General features: G+C 39.5%; 1 protein-coding gene across 1 annotated transcript; it reads left to right on the forward strand.

Moving 5' to 3' along the window:
- Positions 1–17,420: 17,420 nt before the first annotated feature.
- On the forward strand, positions 17,421–18,362 carry LOC123933046 (olfactory receptor 7A10-like). Its single transcript, XM_045991925.1, has one exon. The coding sequence runs from the start codon at positions 17,430–17,432 to the stop codon at positions 18,360–18,362; it is 933 nt and encodes a 310-aa protein (XP_045847881.1). The 5' UTR covers positions 17,421–17,429.
- Positions 18,363–22,777: the final 4,415 nt, after the last annotated feature.

Here is a 22,777-nt window from a genome sequence, read left to right on the forward strand (position 1 = left end):
TCATGTAAGTTTTCAAATAACACGTGATTAGTATCATTCCCCCTTTCCTTTTTTTCTTTTTTAAATATGTTCAAGTAGACAACATATAGCACATAATTAGTTTTTGAAGTAGTCATTCCCCTTTTATTACAGAAGAGGAGGCAAAGTTTATAGTAGCTGGCTGACTCACTCAAGGTCACAGGTGTTCTGAAAAGTCTCACCCCATCTAAGGTCTGTGGAGGGCTGCCTGATTCAGATGGTCTCTTAAGCATCACCTTATGTTGTCTCCAGCCAAATTTAATATAGATAAAGGTTCTGTCTCTGGGGACTGCAGCCTTATAAGTAAATCCAACCCCACAATGATATTTATTAAGATTTCCATAATATTATAATTTCACTTCATTTAATCCTTACAAAGATTAGCACATTTTCATGTTTATATATTTATTCCATGTATTTTTCCTATATTTTTGGTTTGCATCCTTAGATCATTCTTCATTTTAGATATTTTAATTTTAATTGGTTTAAAAGAACTTTTGTTTTGGAGAAATGTCTGTTCATGTGTTCTGCCCATCGTTTGACATGATTATTTGTTTTTCAGGTCTTGAGTTTGAGAAGTTCTTTGTAGATCTTGGATATAAGCCCTTTGCCTGCAGTGTCATTTGGGAATATCTTCTCCCATTCCGTGGGTTGCCTCTTTGTTTTGTTGACAGTTTCCTTTGCTGTGCAGAATCTTTTGATCTTGATGAAGTCCCAAAAGTTCATTTTCACTTTTGTTTCCTTTGTCTTTGGAAACAGGGCTTGAAAGAATTTGCTGTGGCCTAAGTTGAAGAGGTAACTGCCTATGTTCTCCTCTAGCATTCTGATAGATTCCTGCCTCATGTTGAGGTCTTTTATCCATCTTGAGTTTATCTTTGTGTACGGAGTAAGAAAATGGTCGAGTTTCATTCTTCGATACATAGCTGTCCAATTTTCCTAGAGCCATTTATTTAAAAGACTGTATTTTTTTCCATTGGATATTTTTTCCTGCTTTGTCAAAGATTATTTGACCATAGAGTTGCGGGTCCATATCTGGACTCTCCTCTGTTCCATTGGTCTAAGTGTCTGTTAATAATTATCATATTGTTTCACTCACTTGTGGAGCATAAGGAATAACATGGAGGAGATTAGGAGAAAGAAACGAAGAGGTAATTGGGGGAAATCAGAGAAGGAGAAAAAGCATGAAAGACTGTGGAGTCTGAAAAACAAACTGAGGGTTTTGGAAGGGAGGGGTCAGGGAGTTAGGTGAGGTTGGGGGTGGGAATTAAGGAGGGCATGTATTGCATGGAGCACTGGGTGTTGTGCATAAACAATGAATCTTGGAACACCGAAAAATATAATGTAAAATTTTAAAAAAGTAAAAGAAATTTTTGCATGTCTACACTTTATGCTTTTTAGTAGACAGTGTGTTCCAAATATTTTCCTGGTTTCACACTTGCTTTTAAACTTTCTTTATTGTTGGACCTATAGGTTTTAACAAGCTAGAATTTGTCAATTATGTTCTCAGTTCCTTTACTTCCACCTGGCTTATGCTCAGAGTATTAATCTAATTTTTCTTCTTGAGGTCAGCTGATATTTCACTCTTTTTCAAGTTCATTTTATTTATTTTATAAAGTTTATTTTATTTTTTCAGTGTTCCAATATGCATCATTTATGCACCACACCCAGTGCTCCGAGTTCATTTTAGTCATTTTAATTTTCCATAAGTTCATTCTTTTTATGCCAACAAGTGGTAGTAGGTGTTAAGGCAGAAAATTAGTGTTATTTTTCTTCAAACGAATAATAGATTGTCCAAGCAACATTTATTATCAAAGTATTGTTTTCCTCATTGATTTTGATTCCACTTTTATAACAGCTTATTATATTTATTTATTTATTTTTAAATGTTCCAGAATTCATTGTTTATGCACCACACCCAGTGCTCCATGCAATATGTACCCTCCATAATACCCACCACCAGGCTCACCCAACTCCCCACACCCCAAAACCTCCAGTTTGTTTCTCAGAGTCCACAATCTCTCATAGTTCTTCTTCCCCTCCAATTTTCCCCTACTCACTTATCTCCATCTCTCCATATTCTCCGTGTTATTCCTTATAATCCACAAATGAGGAAAATCATATGATAATTGACTCTATCTGCTTGACCTGTTTCACTCAGCATTATCTCTTCTAGTCATGTCCATGTTGATACAAAAGTTGAGTATTCATCCTTTATGATGGAGGTGTAATACTCCATCCTATATATGGACGGTATCTTCTTTATCTATTTGTCTGTTGAAGGGCATCTTGGTTATTTCCACTGTTTGGCAACTGTGGCCATTACTGCTATGAACATTGGTGTAGAAATGGCCCTTCTTTTGACTACATTTGTAATGGTGCGGTAAATATCCAATAGTGCAATTGCAGGGTCATAGTGAAGTTCTATTTTTGATTTCCTAAGGAATTGCAAATCAATGAATGTGATAGAAGAAATCAATAAGAGAAGAGAGAAAAACCGCATGGTCCTCTCAATTGATGCAGAAAATTTTTGTGGCAAGATACAACATCTGTTCCTGATTAAAATAATTCAAATATGGGTTTAGAGGAACATTCCTCAACTTCATAAAATATATCTATGAAAAACCCACAGAGAATATTCTCAATGGGAAAAAGTTGTCAACCTTAGCATTGAGATCGGGAACACAACAAGGATGCCCACTCTTGCCACTCTTGTTCAACATATTACTAGAAGTTCTAGCAACAGCAATCAGACAACAAAGAGAAATAAAATGTATTCAAATTGGCAATGAGGAAGTCAATTTCTCACTCTTCGGAGATGATATGTTACTTTATATGGAAAACCCAAAAGACTCCACCCCCAAACTCCTAGAACTCATACAGCATTTCAGTAATGTGGCAGGATACAAAATCGATGTACAGAAATCCATTGCTTTCTTATACACTAACAATGAAAATACAGAAAAGGAAATTAGAGAATCGATTCCATTTACTATAGCACCTCAGAATAGGACCATAGGATACCTCGGAATAAACCTAACCAAAGAGGTTAAGGATCTGTACTCAAGGAACTACAGACCACTCAAGAAAGAAGTTGAAGAAGACACAAAAAGATGGGAGTCCATTCCATGCTCATGGATCAGAAGAATAAACAGCTTTTTATTTTATAATACATGTGTTTTCTTATTCTCCACGCTTGACACCAATTTAAGCTTAAGGCATTTCACAAGTTTATCATATATTTTAATCATGAACAGATTTTAGGTTACCTTTTCAATATCAATTCTCTGCTTTTTATAGGAGCAGACACTGATTTCACAAGGGTGGCATTATACTCAGATTGAAACATCAATATAGGGTGATCATGTGCCTTAGCTTACAGTTGCTGTGGTAACCAGGGACTGTAGGCTTAGTGACTTAAAAAAAGCACAAAGTATTACCTTTGTGGTATATTGTAACTGTATTACCTTTGTGTAAATTTTTAACTGTATCATCTCATAGTTCTGCAGATCAGAAGTCCAAAAGAGGTCTCCCTGAAATAAAAGTAAATTTGTCTGCAGGGCTGCATTCTTTTGTAGAGACCCTAAGGGATAACTGACTTTCTCGTCTTTTCTAGCTTCAAAAGACTACCAGAATCTGCTGTCCCATGGCCATGTCCTCCATATTTCATACCTGCTGTGGCTGACTGAGTCTTATGTTACATCTCTCAAACTCTTATTTCTGCCTCCTTTTTCCATTCATGGAATGTTTTTATTACACTGGCTTCATATTGATAACCCCAGATAAGCTCTATTTTATGGTTGAGTGATTAAAAATCCTGATACCTTCAATAATTTTAACTCCTTTTCTCTTACAACCTAATATTTTCACAGGTTCCAAGGACTGGGTTGTGGACATTTTTAGAAGGCCATCATTCTGCCTAACATACCACATGACACAAATAGGCCTGAATATATGTGAGCTGAAAGCTGTTAGTGGAGTTTCTAGGAAAATATATTTCTCTAACAAAAAATGTAGATCCTGGGGGGAGGAGTCAAGATGGCGGAGAAGTAGCAGCCTGAGACTACATCAGGTAACAGGAGATCAGCTCGATAGCTTATCTAAACATAGCAAACACCTACAAATCCAACGGGAGAGCGAAGAGAAGAAGAACAGCAACTCTAGAAACAGAAAATCAACCACTTTCTGAAAGGTAGGACTGGCGGAGAAGTGAATCTAAAATGACGGGAAGATAGACCGCGGGGGGAGGGGCCGGCTCCCGGCAAGCGGCGGAGGATCGGAGCACAAAATCAGGACTTTTAAAAGTCTGTTCCACTGAGGGACATTGCTCCAGGGGCTAAACCGGGGTGAAGCCCACGCGGGGCCAGCGTGGCCCCAGGCCCCGCAAGGTCACAGAAGGATCGGGGGTGTCAGAGTGTCGGAGAGCTCGCAGGTATTAGAACGGAGAAACCGGCTGCAAAGACAGAGCCGAGGACTGAACTCTCAGCTCGAGGTTACCTTGAACTGGTCGCGGGCTGGGTGAGCTCGGAGCGCGGCTAGAGGCTGGGGATACGGGAGTGATTGGGTGCTGTCCTCTGGGGGCGCACTGAGGAGTGGGGCCCCAGGCTCTCGGCTCCTCCGGGCCGGAGACTGGGAGGCCGCCATTTTCATTCCCGTCCTCCAGAACTCTACGGAAAGCGTTCAGGGAACAGAAGCTCCCAAAAGCGAACCCGAGCCGATTACTTAGTCCGGCCGCCGGTAAGGGCGGTGCAATCCCGCCTCGGGCAAAGACACTTGAGAGTCACTACAACAGGCCCCTCCCCCAGAAGATCAACAAAATATCCAGCCAGGACGAAGTTCATCTATCAAGGAGAAAGCAGATTCAATTCCTAAGACAGCAGAGCAATTCCAGAGGAGGAGAAAGCAAAGCACGGAACTCATGGCTTTCTCCCCATGATTCTTTAGTCTTGCGGCTACTTCAATTTTTTTTTCTTTTTTCAATTTTTTATTTATTTTTTTTCTTTTTTCAATTTTTTTTTCTTTTTTCTTTTTTCTTCTTCTGCTAAATTTTTTTAAAAACTTTTACCCTTTTCTTTTTTAACGTTTTTTGACTAGTTCATCTAAATATATATATTTTTTCTTTCTTTTTTATATTTTTTAATTTGTTTTATTTATTTTTTTCCCCTTTTTATTTATTTATTTATTTTTTTTCAGCGTAACAGTATTCATTCTTTTTGCACAACACCCAGTGCTCCATGCAAAACGTGCCCTCCCCATCACCCACCACCTGTTCCCCCAACCTCCCACCCCTGACCCTTCAAAACCCTCAGGTTGTTTAAATTTTTTTCTTTTTTTCTTTTTTTTTTTTTCTTTTTTTTTCAGAACCTGTTTTTTATCCCCTTCCCCCCCCCCACAATTTGGGGTCTCTTCTGATTTGGTTACAGCGCATTTTTCCGGGGTCTTTGCCACCCTTTTAGTAGTTTATTTGCTCCTTCATATCCTCTTATCTGGACAAAATGACAAGGCGGAAAAAATCACCACAAACAAAAGAACAAGAGACAGTACCGAAGGCTAGGGACCTAATCAACACAGACATTGGTACTATGTCAGATCAAGAGTTCAGAATGACGATTCTGAACATTCTAGCCGGGCTTGAAAAAGGCATGGAAGATATTAGAGAAACCCTCTCTGGAGATATTAAAGCCCTTTCTGGAGAAATTAAAGAACTAAAATCTAACCAAGTTGAAATCAAAAAAGCTATTAATGAGGTGCAATCAAAAATGGAGGCTCTCACTGCTAGGATCAATGAGGCAGAAGAAAGAATTAGTGATATAGAAGACCAAATGACAGAGAATAAGGAAGCCGAGCAAAAGAGGGACAAACAGCTACTGGACCATGAGGGGAGAATTCGAGAGATAAGTGACACCATAAGACGAAACAACATTAGAATAATTGGGATTCCAGAAGAAGAAGAAAGAGAGAGGGGAGCAGAGGGTCTATTGGAGAGAATCATTGGAGAGAATTTCCCTAATATGGCGAAGGGAACAAGCATTAAAATCCAGGAGATGCAGAGAACCCCCCTCAAAGTCAACAAGAATAGGTCCACACCCCGTCACCTAATAGTAAAATTTACAAGTCTTAGTGACAAAGAGAAAATCCTGAAAGCAGCCCGAGAAAAGAAATCAGTAACATACAATGGTAAAAATATTAGATTGGCGGCAGACTTATCCACAGAGACCTGGCAGGCCAGGAAGAGCTGGCATGATATATTCAGAGCACTCAACGAGAAAAACATGCAGCCAAAAATACTCTATCCAGCTAGGCTATCATTGAAAATAGAAGGAGAGATCAAAAGCTTCCAGGACAAACAAAAACTGAAAGAATTTGCAAACACCAAACCAGCTCTCCAGGAAATATTGAAAGGGGTCCTCTAAGCAAAGAGAGAGCCTAAAAGTAGTAGATCAGAAAGGTACAGAGACAATATACACTAACAGTCACCTTACAGGCTACTAATGGCACTAAATTCATATCTCTCAATAGTTACCCTGAATGTTAATGGGCTAAATGCCCCAATCAAAAGACACAGGGTATCAGAATGGATAAAAAAACAAAACCCATCAGTATGTTGCCTACAAGAAACTCATTTTAGACGCGAAGACACCTCCAGATTTAAAGTGAGGGGGTGGAAAACAATTTACCATGCTAATGGGCATCAGAAGAAAGCTGGGGTGGCAATCCTTATATCAGATCAATTAGATTTTAAGCCAAAGACTATAATAAGAGATGAGGAAGGACACTATATCCTCCTCAAAGGGTCTGTCCAACAAGAAGATCTAACAATTTTCAATATCTATGCCCCTAACGTGGGAGCAGCCAACTATATCAACCAATTAATAACAAGATCAAAGAAACACATCAATAATAATACAATAATAGTAGGGGACTTGAACACTCCCCTCACTGAAATGGACAGATCATCCAAGCAAAAGATCAACAAGGAAATAAAGGCCTTAAATGACACACTGGACCAGATGGACATCACAGATATATTCAGAACATTTCATCCCAAAGCAACAGAATACACATTCTTCTCTAGTGCACATGGAACCTTCTCCAGAATAGATCACATCCTGGGTCACAAATCAGGTCTCAACTGGTATCAAAAGATTAGGATTATTCCCTGCATATTTTCAGACCACAATGCTCTGAAGCTAGAACTCAATCCCAAGAGGAAAGCTGGAAAGAACCCAAATACATGGAGACTAAACAGCATCCTTCTAAAGAATGAATGGGTCAACCAGGAAATTAAAGAAGAATTGAAAAAAATTCATGGAAACAAATGATAATGAAAACACAACAGTTCAAAATCTGTGGGACACAGCAAAGGCAGTCCTGAGAGGAAAATATATAGCGGTACAAGCCTTTCTCAAGAAACAAGAAAGGTCTCAAGTACACAACCTAACCCTACGCGTAAAGGAGCTGGAGAAAGAACAAGAAAGAAACCCTAAACCCAGCAGGAGAAGAGAAATCATAAAGATCAGAGCAGAAATCAATGAAATAGAAACCACAAAAACAATAGAAAAAATCAATGAAACTAGGAGCTGGTTCTTTGAAAGAATCAATAAGATTGATAAACCCCTGGCCAGACTCATCAAAAAGAAAAGAGAAAGGACCCAAATCAATAAAATCATGAATGAAAGAGGAGAGATCACAACTAACACCAACGAAATACAGACAATTATAAGAACATACTATGAGCAACTCTACGCCAACAAATTGGACAATCTGGAAGAAATGGATGCATTCCTAGAGACATATAAACTACCACAACTGAACCAGGAAGAAATAGAAAACCTGAACAGGCCCATAACCAGTAAGGAGATTGAAACAGTCATCAAAAATCTCCAAACAAACAAAAGCCCAGGGCCAGACGGCTTCCCAGGGGAATTCTACCAAACATTTAAAGAAGAACTCATTCCTATTCTCCTGAAACTGTTCCAAAAAATAGAAATGGAAGGAAAACTTCCAAACTCATTCTATGAGGCCAGCATCACCTTGATCCCAAAACCAGACAAGGATCCCACCAAAAAAGAGAACTACAGACCAATATCCTTGATGAACACAGACGCAAAAATTCTCGCCAAAATACTAGCCAATAGGATTCAACAGTACATTAAAAGGATTATTCACCACGATCAAGTGGGATTTATTCCAGGGCTGCAGGGTTGGTTCAACATCCACAAATCAATCAATGTGATAGAACACATTAATAAAAGAAAGAACAAGAACCATATGATACTCTCAATAGATGCTGAAAAAGCATTTGACAAAGTACAGCATCCCTTCCTGATCAAAACTCTTCAAAGTGTAGGGATAGAGGGCACATACCTCAATATTATCAAAGCCATCTATGAAAAACCCACCGCAAATATCATTCTCAATGGAGAAAAACTGAAAGCTTTTCCATTAAGGTCAGGAACACGGCAGGGATGTCCATTATCACCACTGCTATTCAACATAGTATTAGAAGTCCTAGCCTCAGCAATCAGACAACAAAAAGAAATTAAAGGCATCCAAATTGGTAAAGAAGAAGTCAAACTATCACTCTTCGCAGATGATATGATACTATATGTGGAAAACCCAAAAGACTCCACTCCAAAACTGCTAGAACTTGCACAGGAATTCAGTAAAGTGTCAGGATATAAAATCAATGCACAGAAATCAGTTGCATTTCTGTACACCAACAACAAGACTGAAGAAAGAGAAATTAAGGAGTCAATCCCATTCACAATTGTACCCAAAACTATAAGATACCTAGGAATAAACCTAACCAAAGAGACTAAGAATCTATACACAGAAAATTATAAAGTACTCATGAAAGAAATTGAGGAAGACACAAAAAAATGGAAAAATGTTCCATGCTCCTGGATTGGAAGAATAAATATTGTGAAAATGTCTATGCTACCTAAAGCAATCTACACATTTAATGCAATCCCTATCAAAATACCATCCATTTTTTTCAAAGAAATGGAACAAATAATCCTAAAATTTATATGGAACCAGAAAAGACCTCGAATAGCCAAAGGAATATTGAAGAACAAAGCCAAAGTTGGTGGCATCACAATTCCGGACTTCAAGCTCTATTACAAATCTGTCATCATCAAGACAGCATGGTACTGGCACAAAAACAGACACATAGACCAGTGGAACAGAATAGAGAGCCCAGAAATCGACCCTCAACTCTATGGTCAACTCATCTTCGACAAAGCAGGAAAGAATGTCCAATGGAAAAAAGACAGCCTCTTCAATAAATGGTGCTGGGAAAATTGGACAGCCACATGCAGAAAAATGAAATTGGACCACTTCCTTACACCACACACGAAAATAGACTCCAAATGGATGAAGGACCTCAATGTGAGAAAGGAATCCATCAAAATCCTTGAGGAGAATGCAGGCAGCAACCTCTTCGACCTCAGCCGCAGCAACATCTTCCTAGGAACAACGGCAAAGGCAAGGGAAGCAAGGGCCAAAATGAACTATTGGGATTTCATCAAGATCAAAAGCTTTTGCACAGCAAAGGAAACAGTTAACAAAACCAAAAGACAGCTGACAGAATGGGAGAAGATATTTGCAAACGACATATCAGATAAAGGGCTAGTATCCAAAATCTATAAGGAACTTAGCAAACTCAACACCCAAAGAACAAACAATCCAATCAAGAAATGGGCAGAGGACATGAACAGACATTTCTGCAAAGAAGACATCCAGATGGCCAACAGACACATGAAAAAGTGCTCCACGTCACTCGGCATCAGGGAAATACAAATCAAAACCACAATGAGATATCACCTCACACCAGTCAGAATGGCTAAAATTAACAAGTCAGGAAATGACAGATGCTGGAGAGGATGTGGAGAAAGGGGAACCCTCCTCCACTGTTGGTGGGAATGCAAGCTGGTGCAACCACTCTGGAAAACAGCATGGAGGTTCCTCAAAATGTTGAAAATAGAACTACCCTATGACCCAGCAATTGCACTACTGGGTATTTACCCTAAAGATACAAACAAAGTGATCCGAAGGGGCACGTGTACCCGAATGTTTATAGCAGCAATGTCTACAATAGCCAGACTATGTAAAGAACCTAGATGTCCATCAAGAGATGAATGGATAAAGAAGAAGTGGTATATATACACAATGGAATACTATGCAGCCATCAAAAGAAATGAAATCTTGCCATTTGCGACGACGTGGATGGAACTAGAGCGTATCATGCTTAGTGAAATAAGTCAATTGGAGAAGACAGCTATCATATGATCTCCCTGATATGAGGACATGGAGAAGCAACATGGGGGGGTAGGGGGATAGGAGAAGAATAAATGAAACAAGATGGGATTGGGAGGGAGACAAACCATAAATGACTCTTAATCTCACAAAACAAACTGGGGGTCCCTGGGGGGAGGTGGGATTGGGAGAGGGGGAGCGGGCTATGGACATTGGGGAGGGGAGGCGAACCATAAGAGACTATGGACTCTGAAAAACAACCTGAGGGTTTTGAAGGGTCAGGGGTGGGAGGTTGGGGGAACAGGTGGTGGGTGATGGGGAGGGCACGTTTTGCATGGAGCACTGGGTGTTGTGCAAAAAGAATGAATACTGTTACGCTGAAAAAATTAATAAAAAGGGAAAAAAATGTAGATCCTCAGAATGGTGAAATAGGAGTTTTCTCACATCTTCCCCCAAAAGAGTACCACTTTTGACAGTAACTCAGGGTTGAGAGTACCAGGGTGGAAGTCCAGAGGTCCAACAAAGAAACTCAAACCCCAAATCAGAGCAAAATACACCCAGCACTGGTGTAAGGTGGTATCAGTTAGAATGGCCAAAATTAGCAAGACAGGGAACAGTGTGTGTTGGAGAGGATGTGGAGAGGATGTGGAGAAAGGGGAACCCTTTTACACTGTTGGTGGGAATGCAAGTTGGTGCAGCCAATTTGGAAAACAGCGTGGAGATTCCTGAAGAAATTAAAAATAGAGCTTTCCTATGACCCTGCAAATGCACTACTGGGTATTTACCCCAAAGATACAGATGTAGTGAAAAGAAGGGCCATCTCTAACCCAATGTTCATAGCAGCAATGGCCACAGTCGCCAAACTGTGGAAAGAACCAAGATGCCCTTCAACGGATGAATGGATAAGGAAAATGTGGTCCATATACACGATGAAGTATTATGCCTCCATCATAAAGGATGAATACCCAACTTTTGTAGCAACATGGATGGGACTGGAAGAGATTATGCTGAGTGAAATAAGTCAAACAGAGAGAGTCAATTATCATATGGTTTCGCTTATTTGTGGAACATAAGAAATAACATGGAGGACATGGGGAGATGGAGAGGAGAAGGGAGAAGGGAGTTGAGGGAAACTGGAAGGGGAGATGAACCATGAGAGACTATGGACTCTGAAAAACAATTTGAGGGCTTTGAAGGGGTGGGGGTGTGGGTTGGAGGTTGGAGGAGCCTGGTGGTGGGTATTATGGAGGGCACATATTGCATGGAGCACTGGGTGTGCAAAAACAATGAATTCTGTTATGCTGAAAAGAAATTAAAATAAAATAAAGAAATTAAAATAAATAAATAAATAAAATTATATAAAAAATTACACCCAGCACTGAACAAACTGAAGAAAGTAAGAAGAATAATTAGACGTTGCCCACATTCCCTCTATCCCAAAGCTGCACATTCAGTGCCACAGGAGATCTTAGCCACATACTTCCCCTGTGGATGAATGTGAATGTGCAAGTGAGCACCCAGCTTCCCCAGATATGCAGGATGTTACCAATGACACCCACTTCGTTCCTAACCTACCTAGAAAGCTGACTCAGAAGCAGAATAATCCTGGATTCACTTCCTTTTCCAAGAAATATTTTTGTGTCATCATGAAGATAGGAATATGGAATTTAGATAGTCACCATAATCCTTGGGGTTGGGGCACTTGCTCTGTGCTAGGCAATTTCCTGTGAGCTCTAAAATATTACTAACTTTCAGACTAAATCCTTATATGGAATTTGTCCAGTTTACAGATAAGGGACCAAAGGCTTGCAAGGTGCATTTCCTTTCCTGAGGGAAGAGAGACACCCATAAGCTTGCTTGACCACCTAAGGTCAGATCTGAGGTCGGTGGGGGACTCAGGTGGAAGAACACACTTGACTCTGACACTGGACCACAGCTTTAATGCATAAACATGTACAGAACAAGACAGGCAACATCAATGATGTTGATCTAGTTACAAATGCAGAATCTCTGGGCCACCTTAGACATAACGAATTAGTAGTAACACTTCCCAAGTTATGACAGTCAAAAATTTCTCCAGATATTTTTAAGAGATTTGGAGGCAAAATCATCCGGTTGAGAACCATTGGCATATCTTGTTGCATTTCAATCAAAGCACATTGCTTCATAATGATCCAGTTCAGAATTCTGGGTTGTTTACTCAACTTTTCCAAGTCACATTTCTACAAATGTTGAATGAAGCTCATTTTATGATCCCCATAGAATGGATTTGGAAAAAAATAAATGAGACAATGCCTATAAGATTATGAACTGAACCCAGTGCATCAAAAGGTCTAAATTGATCTTTTATAATACCAAAGGTTTTATAAGTGAAAGACTAAATGTCATCTTTGAACCTGTAAGAAAAACAGAACACTCTTAATTGATTTGTTAAAAGAATTATGAATCCAAGGGTTGTTGTGCTCACGGTCTTACAGCAAAAGAACACAATTTTGCCTGTTGGAGAAGGAAGACCAATTTTCTAGAACTATGAGGAGGAGTTCTTCCAACAACGTCAATGTTTTACAGACCCAGAAATTGTGAAGACAGTTTTCTCAGTCTCAGGTTTGGAAATAACTTTCACTTAGGTCTGTGGAAAGTTTCAATATTGGAGCTCCTGAAGCCAGGCAAGTTCAGGGAGGAGTAATAAACACTGGATGCACCTGAATTCTAACCTGTCTCTTGGGAACAGAGACTCTACAGGAAATAATTCCATTCTGGCCAGATAAGTTCCCGTGGGGAGATGTGCTCACATAATAATAATGGTAAATGTGTCTAGTGAGCAAGTATAGGGATCTTTTACAGCAAATATAGGAGCTGTAAATATCTCCTCAGCTGCAGCCCCCGAGAATGTTCAACCTTGAGGTGGAGGAGACAAAGTTTTTGCATTTCGATTTCCAAGTCTGCTGAGGGACTCATGCTTCACTCCCTCCTGCTCTCCTGTCTGGAAACAGTGCTTCAGTCCCTATCATCAGCCATCCAGGGAGGAATTTGGACTTCCACATGGAAACCTTCCTCCCAGAGACCCCATCCAGGTGAGTCTCAGAGCTCAGAAGTTATTTCAGGAAAGGGTCAGAAAGAATGGAAACAAAGAGCTTTTACTTGAGGTCACTTGTCAGCCTAACCTGGGGCCAAGAGACAATTGTGTTTGTGTTTGTTGGAGTGGTGAACACATTCACTTATAGTCAACTTACTTAATACGTTAAAAAAGGAATGTATTTTGAAATTAGCATGAAAATGCTTTACTATGCACCCTGACTATGTACAATGCACTCTAATATTTTCTATTGTGCTTTATTTATTCTATTTTTATTTTTTTAATTTAAATTCAATTAACATCTAGTCTATTTTTAGTTTCAAAGGTAGAGTTCAGTGATTCATCATGTACACACAGCACCCGGTGATCATCACATCCTTGTCTTCCTTAATGCCCACCACCCAGTAATCCCAACAGCCAACTGACCTCCCCCCAGCCACCCTCAGTTTGTTTCCTAGATTTCAACATCTTTTATGATTTGTCTCTTTTTATGATTTCTCTTATTTCATTTTTCCCTCCTTCCCCCTATGATCCTCTGTTTTGTTTCTTAAGTTCTACATATGAGTGAAATCATATGATAATTGTCTTTTCTGATTTATTTCTCTTAGCAAAATACCTCCTAGTACTATCCACATCATTGCAAATAGTAAGAGTTCATGTTCCTTGATGGCTCAGTAGTATTCCTGTGTGTGTGTGTGTGTGTGTGTGTGTGTGTGTGTGTGTAATATATATATATATATATATTACACCTTTATCCATTCACCTATTCATACAAACCACATTTCTCTCCCATATCCTCCATCCTGTGCTAGTAGTTCCCTGCTTCCATTTTCTCTTTCATCACTGGAAGCTTCTGTGAGCAGATTCTCTCATTCCTTCATGAAATATGTATTTATTCCTGCTGTTCCCAACCAAACCATGTATGGGGGTAAAGGACAGGAGTCCGTATAACATGTATGTCCCAGGGCACTCACAGTCTAGCAGGGAAACATACATAGAATTAAATAAAAGTTACACAGTGATAATCCCCACATTTAAGTTACTGCAAGAGAAACTTGGAGCACTATGTGTGGTGTATAAACAATGAATTCTGGAACGCTGAAAATAAATTTTAAAAATAAATAAAAATTAAAAAAAGAAAGTGTCCTTTTTTGTGGAAATGTTAAAAAATGAAAACACACATCAATGAAGGAGATGACTCTTTGTATTCTAAAAGAGGCGATGGGATTATGAAGATAGAGAGGAGGTGAATAATTCTTAAGAGACCAGTGCATGACTCCAAGCAGATGGTAGCATGTGCATGGAGGCTCTGAGTCTGGAGACTGGGTCTTCAGGTGAATCTACAACTCAAGTTCAGTGTTTGCGACATTGACTTGTACAAGGCAGTGGAAGTGGGAATCTGGCGGGTTGGTTAGGGAAGGCAAGCCAAGAGTTGGAGCTATGGAATTTGGGGTTCAGTCTCCAGTGGGGAGTCACCAAAAAGGGGTAAATGTGGGGAGTTGGACAGTAACTTAAATGCAATATAGAAACATCTCTCTGGGTAAATATGAATATTGGCTAGAGGATGCCAAACTCTGGTAGGTGGAAAGCCAACAAGGAACTGAAAGAATGTTGTGGAACTGGAGATACGTAGGTGGGGAATCAATGGGGACATTGGAGAGAAGGAAAATCTCAGTAAAATCTAATCACCAGTGATAAGCACTAATCATCAAGAAGAAGGAACTATGCTAAGCTTTTTACATATATTTCCTAAATCTGTCAACCACCTCAAGATGAGGACACCTCTAGTTCTACAATTTGGTGGGTGGGATTTAACATTTAAAACAGTTTGATTGACCCTCCAAGTTCAAATAGCAAATATACAGAGTTGTTAAATTCAAAATCAGAGTTTCTGATAATAAAGGTTTTGCATTTTATATCATTTAGAAAAGTTGTTTTTTTTGTTTGTTTTGTTTTTTTTTTTTAGAAAAATACCCTTTTAACATACCCCACTTTGTTGTACTGTGTATATTTCCTTTTGTGAATTGTGAGTGTGTTCCCTTTACTTATTATTCTGGTGGGATGTTCATTGGGTCATATGTCTTGGTAATGTAAAATCCTCTCTACATTTTCTTTTGGATAAATTTGCTTTTGCTTCTTCATTATTCTGGGCATCCATCCTTTCTGATGGAGGCATAATATTCCACTATATATATATGGGCCATATCTTCTTTATCCATTCATCTGTTGAAGAGCATCTTGGCTTTTTCCACAGTTTGGTGATTTTAGCCATTGTTGCTATGAACATTAGGGTACAGATGGCCCTTCTTTTCACTACATTTGTATCTTTGGGGTAAATACCCACTTTCCTTCCTCAAAATTTTGAAGCTTTTTTAGTGTTTCTTTTTTTTCTTTATTTTTTATTTGAGAGAGAGGAAGACAGCTAGAGGGAGATGGAGGAAGAGAAATATCACGAGGGGATGGTGTGGGAGGAGAAGAAGCAGGCTTCCTTCTGAGCAGGGAGATTGATGTGGGGCTTGATCCCAGGACCCTGGGATCATGACCTGATCCGAAGGCAGACACTTAACCAACTGAGCCACATAGGCACCCCTTTTATGTTTCTTTAAATACTGGACACAATATGATCCTATTGAAATGGAGACCATTGATTACATGCTCATAGGAGACTTAACTCCTGGAATTGGATGCAGTTTGACATTTTTAGGGGAATGACAATCTAATGTGTACAGCGTGCTTTTTTCAATGTTTGCCCAGTTATTGTGGCTAGACGTGAGAATAGTCTGGTGGTGATATTTTTTATTCTTTTTTCTTTTTTTTTTTCATTTATTTATTTTATAGACAGAGATCCCAAGCAGGCAAAGAGGCAGGTGGAGAGAGAGAGGGGGGGGGGTAAGCAGGCTACCCACTGAGCAGAGAGTCTGATGTGGGGCTCAATCCCAGGACCCTGGGATCCTGACCTGAGCTGAAGGCAGAGGCATTAACCCACTGAGCCACCCAGGCTCCCCAGCTTGGTGGTGATTTTTTTTTTTAGATTTTATTTATTTATTTGACAGAGAGATCACAAGTAGTCAGAGAGGCAGGTAGAGAGACAGGAAGAAGTAGGCTCCCTGCTGAGCAGAGAGCCCCATGCGGGGCTCGATCCTGGACCCTGAGATCATGACCTGAGCTGAAGGCAGAGGCTTAACCCACTGAACCATCCAGACGCCCCTTGGTGGTGATTTTTAAAACAATAATTGAACAAACAAAAAGCAGATTGATGAAGGGGAGTGAGAGATACAGGCTTCCAGTTAAGGAGCGAATAAGTCACGGGAATAAAAGGCACAGCCTAGGTAATATAGTCATTGATATTGTCACAGTGTTGTGAGATGACAGATGGCAACTCCACATGTGGTGAGCATGGCATTATGTTTAAACTGTTCAGTCACTGTGTTGTACATCCAAAACTAATTTAATCATGTGTGTCAATAACACAGGATCTAAAAATTAACTTAAAAGAAAACTCAAGTGTTTTCTCAGAGTCTTTGCAAAGGTTGTTCTTTCTAATAGCCACATATTTTCCAAAATAACACTGTGTCTCCTGCTGTCTCCTCCTTGAGGTCTCTGTGTAAATGTGTGTTGGCCTATCCAAGCAACAACCAAAAATTAACACCTCCATCCACTCTTTCTTTTTATCCCACTTTGTTTCTCTTCATAGCACCTGTCACCTTCTGACATTCTATCTGATCTTTTATTTTCATGTTTTCTCCATCACTGAACTATGCAGACACTTGTTTCTTGACACCTATACTCTTTGCGTGGAGGCTAGACATTACCCAAGTTTACTTCAAATGTGTGACAGAATTTCTCATTGAAAGTATAAAATACATGAATACTTGTGGAAAATGTCAAGTGTGGGATGCACACTCATATTCAGAGCCGGCATTCTCTTGAGAGAGGACATGTTCCATATAAAACCTATAGATATCGACTTTGTGAATGTAAAAAAAAAAATTGTAGAATTTCAACAATATTTGTAATGTTCATTTTAGAGAAAATTAGCCATGTTATTTTTTTGTTCCCTAGTAGTCACCTCCACTACATGGGACCAGGTAATTATACACAAATGTCAGAATTTCTTCTTCTTGGATTATCAGAGGAACCAGAATTACAGCTCCTCATATTTAGCCTTTTCCTGTCCATGTACCTGATCACTGTGTTTGGAAACCTTATCATCATCCTGGCCGTCAGCTCAAACTCCCACCTCCACACCCCCATGTACTTCTTTCTCGCCAACCTGTCCTTTGTAGACATCTGCTTCACCTCCACCACCATCCCCAAGATGCTTCAGAACATCCAGACTCATAGCAAAGTCATAACCTATGAAGGTTGCATCACTCAGATATACTTTTTCCTGCTCTTGGCTGGATTGGACAATTTTCTCCTGGCTGTGATGGCCTATGACCGCTTTGTGGCCATCTGTCACCCCCTGCACTACATGGTCATCATGAAACCTACCTACTGTGTACTGCTGGTTCTGATGTCCTGGATGCTGAGTGCCCTGAATTCCTTATTGCAAAGTTTAATGGTGTTGTGGCTGTCCTTCTGTAGATTGGTGGAAATCTCCCACTTTTTCTGTGAAATCAATCAAGTGGTCCAACTTACTTGTTCTGACAAGTTTCTTAATGACATGGTGATGCATTTTGCAGCTGGCTTGTTAGGTGGTGCTTCCCTAGCTGGGATCCTTTACTCTTACTCGAAGATAGTATCTTCAATACATGGAATCTCATCAGTTCAGGGCAAGTACAAAGCTTTTTCGACCTGTGCATCTCACCTTTTAGTTGTCTCCTTATTTTATTGTACAATCCTAGGAGTGTACCTTAGCTCTGCTTCTCCCCAAAGCTCCCACTCAAGCACAGTAGCCTCAGTGATGTACACTGTAGTCACACCTATGCTAAACCCCTTCATCTATAGCCTGAGGAACAAAGACATAAAGATGGCTCTGAAAAGAATCATTGGGGTTCCAGTGATGTAAAAACTGCACATGATTGGAGGGCTCACAACCTTGGAAGCAGGAACTGCTATTCTTCCTTTGGACTATGGAAGTAGAATCTGTTCCTTCTATTTATTTCCTAGAATTTTCATTTGTTTGAATTTAATTCATTTTCTCCACATACTTAAGTAACTCACTTTATTAAACTTCTGCTTTGTCTGTTACACCATTTCCTCTTTGTCCATTTTCTGCTGTTCCCAATATTTTCCCCCTCTTTGGGCTACAAATGACTGAAACTTTCTTTATTTTATATGGGACATGTTGGATTTCTTAAAGTAATTTCACTTCAAATGACATATATCATGACAAGTAAATTTTCCCTCAATTTCCCCAAAGAATCATCATAAGTTGCATTCTTCATATGGGAGAATATACAGTTGGTCACCAAGCCCTTTACAGAACTTCACTGTAGAGAATAATAATAATACTAATACTACTAATAATAATAAATTCCAGTTTTCACCTAGGGTTTGTCAATCTTTTTACATCACTACTGTAACTCCTTTTCATTATAACATGTACTCTAATACTACTGACAGGGATGCTCAGGCAGGAAAGCCTGGGCACTTCCCTGCACCTCTGTGCTTGTGGAATTCCCATAGACTCATCCCTGACCAGAGCCTCTGCTGTGGCTGCACCAGCCCTTGAGTTCTTACTGTGATTGCAAGACATGCCTCAACAACACCCATCAGAAAAGTCTAACAAAGCAAGGTTTAGTATGCACAGGTATTGGAGGATAGAGGCAGAAAAGCCTGGGGAGGTGGAGAAGGAGTGCAGAATTTCAGAGAGAAAGGCCAGAACTGGGCTCCTACCTTTGGGGTCCCTGAGAGGGTGACTGGTAATTTGTAGGTTCACTATTTATGAATTTATTATTATTATTTCTTTTTTTCCTAAAAAAATTTTTTGTTCTACTTTTATCAGTGTTCCAAGATTCATTGTTTATGTACCACACCCACTGCACCATGCAATACGTGCCTTCCTTAATACCCACCACCAGGCTCACTCAACACCCCACTCCCCTCCCCTCCAAAACCCTCAGTTTGTTTCTCAGAGTCCACAGTCTCTCATTTTTTTAAATTTTTAATTTTTATGTTAGTCGCCATTCAACACATCAATTGTTTTCAATGTAGTGTTCCATGATTCATTGTTTGTATATAACAACCAGGGCTCCATGCAATATGTGCCCTCCTTAATACCCTTCACCAGGCTCACCCATCCCCCACCCCAGCCCTCAGTTTGATTTCTGGAGTCCATAGTCTCTTATGATTTGTCTCCCCCTCTGATTTCCCTCCCTTCATTTTTCCCTTTCTATTTATGATTTTAAAACTGAAGTGTAAAATTCTGGCATGGAAATGGAAAGTGGGGTCATGCATATATCAGCTGAGGTTAACCAAGGCTTTCTGAGGAGGTACTTCATGGCTGGAACCACCTGAAAGATTATCTGGTAATAGTGTCACACACCTGGCAATATGTTTATTCAGCATGGCTGTCCTTGAAATGGATGCCTCAGAAATCAAGCTTAATGTTAGGCATTTAGTTTACAAACATGTTACCAGGTTTTATAGCTAGTCTTGTTTTATTCTGTTATTCACCTAGGTGTCCAGGAAGCCCAGCATAGTCACTGGCAAAACCTGTTAGCAAATATGTGTCTCCCAGCAGACTCTACATGGAAAGACAAATTTGAATAGAGTGACATTGTATGTTTTCAGTGTCAGAGAGGACCATAAATAGGAGGAGAATTTTTATTTGGGTTAATGGCCAGTACTTTAATTACTGGGTCATATGTTACTTCTATTTTCAGTTTTTTGAGGAATCTCTATACTGTTTCCCACAGTGGCTGCTACAGTTTGCATTCCAGCCATCAGTGTGCATCAATTTTTCTTACTCTACATCCCCAGTAACACCTATTATTCCTTGTGGTTTTGACTTCAGCTATTCTGACAGGTGTGAGGTGATATCTCATTGTGTTTCTGAAAGCATTTCCCTGATGATGTGTGATGTTTTATTTGTCTGTTGGCCATTTGTGTGTCTTCTTCAGAGAAATGTTTTTATGTCTTCTGGCCATTTTAAAATTTAATTATTATCTCTCTGTGTGTGTGTGAGTGTGTGCGTGCACATGCATTGAGTTGTGCAAATTCTTTTTACATTTTGGATATTAACCACTTATTGGATATATCACTTAGAAATATCTTTTTCCATTCAGTAGGTGGTCTTTTTGTTTGTTGATTGCTTTCTTCATTGTGGAAAAGCTTTTTATTTTGATGTAGCCATTTAAAATGTGGATGGTTATAGAAGGTACAATGTTAAGTAAAATCAGTCAGTCAGAGAAAAACAAGAACTGTATGATTTCACTCATATGTAGAATTTAGGAAACAAGACAAACAATTAAAAAAATAGACAAACAAAAGAACAGACTTCAATATGGAGCACAAAGTGGAGGTTGCCAGAGGGGAAATGGGTGGAAGGATGGGTGAAATAAGTGATAAGGATAGAGAGAACACTTATCGTGTTGAGTGATGAGTAATGTAGAGAATTGTTGAATCACTATACTGCACACCTGAAGCTAATATAAATCTGTAGGTGAGTTACGATGGAATTAAAATAATAAAAACTTAAGAAATAAAAGGGTGCAACATTTCAAACTACCCGTTTTATTACTATCCAAAATATTTCTTTTTCATGTTGTGCATGTATTTGTGGAAGCACAGAAAACTAACGTCCATGACTGAGGGGGTTTGTTCATTCAGGTGAAGACTCGCTTAGTGTCTTCCATGTTTTATCGGAGTTATTTTCCTGTTTCTACTTTAAAACTTTCAGTGCTACCTGCTAGTATGACTCTCTCCATCGTTCTATGAAGTAACTCCCTATTTCTAATATTTCTGAGAAATGCTAAGCAATGGAGGATGAACAATATAAGTATCATTGTGTACCTCCTTCCTCCTCAGAAATCTCTTCCTCTTGCAGATCCAGGAGACACCTCACATAAGAGCTCGGTGTGCTGCTGGTCCTGTGGCTCAGCGTCACCAGTTCTTCTGCACAAATGTGCATGTCTTTCATACCATCAGAATGACCTGGAGGGGAGCCCAGGTCAAGCACTTGTTCATAAAGTCATCGGATATAAGCTTGAATAACAGTATGATCATGCCTGTTCTCCTTAATGTCAGATCATATGCCACAAATAAAATGCAGCACATGTTCTAATTGCTTCAGGTCTCTTTTCTTGGATTATTGTGTCAGTCAGATCTTGCTCTGTAACAGGCTGTTCTAGTCAAATGGGAAATCATAATACCTTTATAATAAAATTGAATTATATGCTGGGGAGCGTTTCTGATCTCTCTGCTGGGTCCTCATGGGTCCTGAGTGTGAATTCCTATGTTGTGTTTCTTTTAAAAAAATTATTTATTATTTGAGATAGAGAGAGCAAGAATTAGAGAGAGAGAGAGAGAGCGAGAGAGCATGCACATGTGTGAGAGAGAGCATTAGCAGAGGAGAAGAGAAGCAGGCTTTCCCACTGAGCAGGGAGCCTGACACAGGGCTCAGTCCCAGGACCCTGGGATCATGACCTGAGCCAAAATCAAGAGTCAGATGCTCAAATAACTAAACAACCCAGCTACCCCTCTACATTTTTTTCTAAGACTCATCCATAATGTTGTTTGTGGTTGTAGTGTTTTTCTGTCTTCAGCCAATATGGCCTCTTATTACTACACTTGCATATGTAGGTTAATCTTGTATTCATAGAAAAAAATGATTTATCACGTGAATTACTTAAATTTAATTCCATTGTTCACATATCCATAGGTAACACCTGGCTTTCTCCCTCATAGAAGTGTGTCTCCCACCCCTTTTAAGTGAGAGTCAGCTACCTGTGCTCTAGATCCTATCCACAACCATGTGCATTTAGTTTTGTTCAATTGAATCAATTACTGGAGTATAATTACACATAATAACTTGCGTATGTGAAGTGCACGCATTGGTGAATTAAAGGAGCCACACAAAAATTAAGAGTACATGTTGCAAGTTTCTATTTGTGTGTGATTTAAGACTCTACATAAGTTTTAACTGTTTTAGGAGGTAATTACTAAAAATTCAAGCATACTGAGCATCATTTTGCCTATTTCTGAAGGCAGTGTGGGATTCTTTTTTTAAAAGATTTTATTTATTTATTTGACAGAGATCACAAGTAGGCAGAAAGGCAAGCAGAGAGAGAGGACGAAGCAGGCTCCCCGCTGAGCAGAGATCCCGATACAGGGCTTGATCCCAGGATTCTGGGATCATGACCTGAGCGGAAGGCAGAGGCTTTAACCCACTGAGCCACCTAGGCACCCCGGCAATGTGGGATTCTAAACATAATTTCATATAGACATTGTGGGGAATGAGTAAAATGTGTTGAACTTCCT

Source organism: Meles meles, chromosome 20, assembly GCF_922984935.1.
Source record: "Meles meles chromosome 20, mMelMel3.1 paternal haplotype, whole genome shotgun sequence".
Lineage (NCBI taxonomy): Eukaryota > Metazoa > Chordata > Mammalia > Carnivora > Mustelidae > Meles > Meles meles.

Coding starts and splice junctions, on each gene's coding strand:
- LOC123933046 (XM_045991925.1), top strand. CDS start 17,430: ATGGGACCAGGTAATTATACACAAATGTCAGAATTTCTTCTTCTTGGA.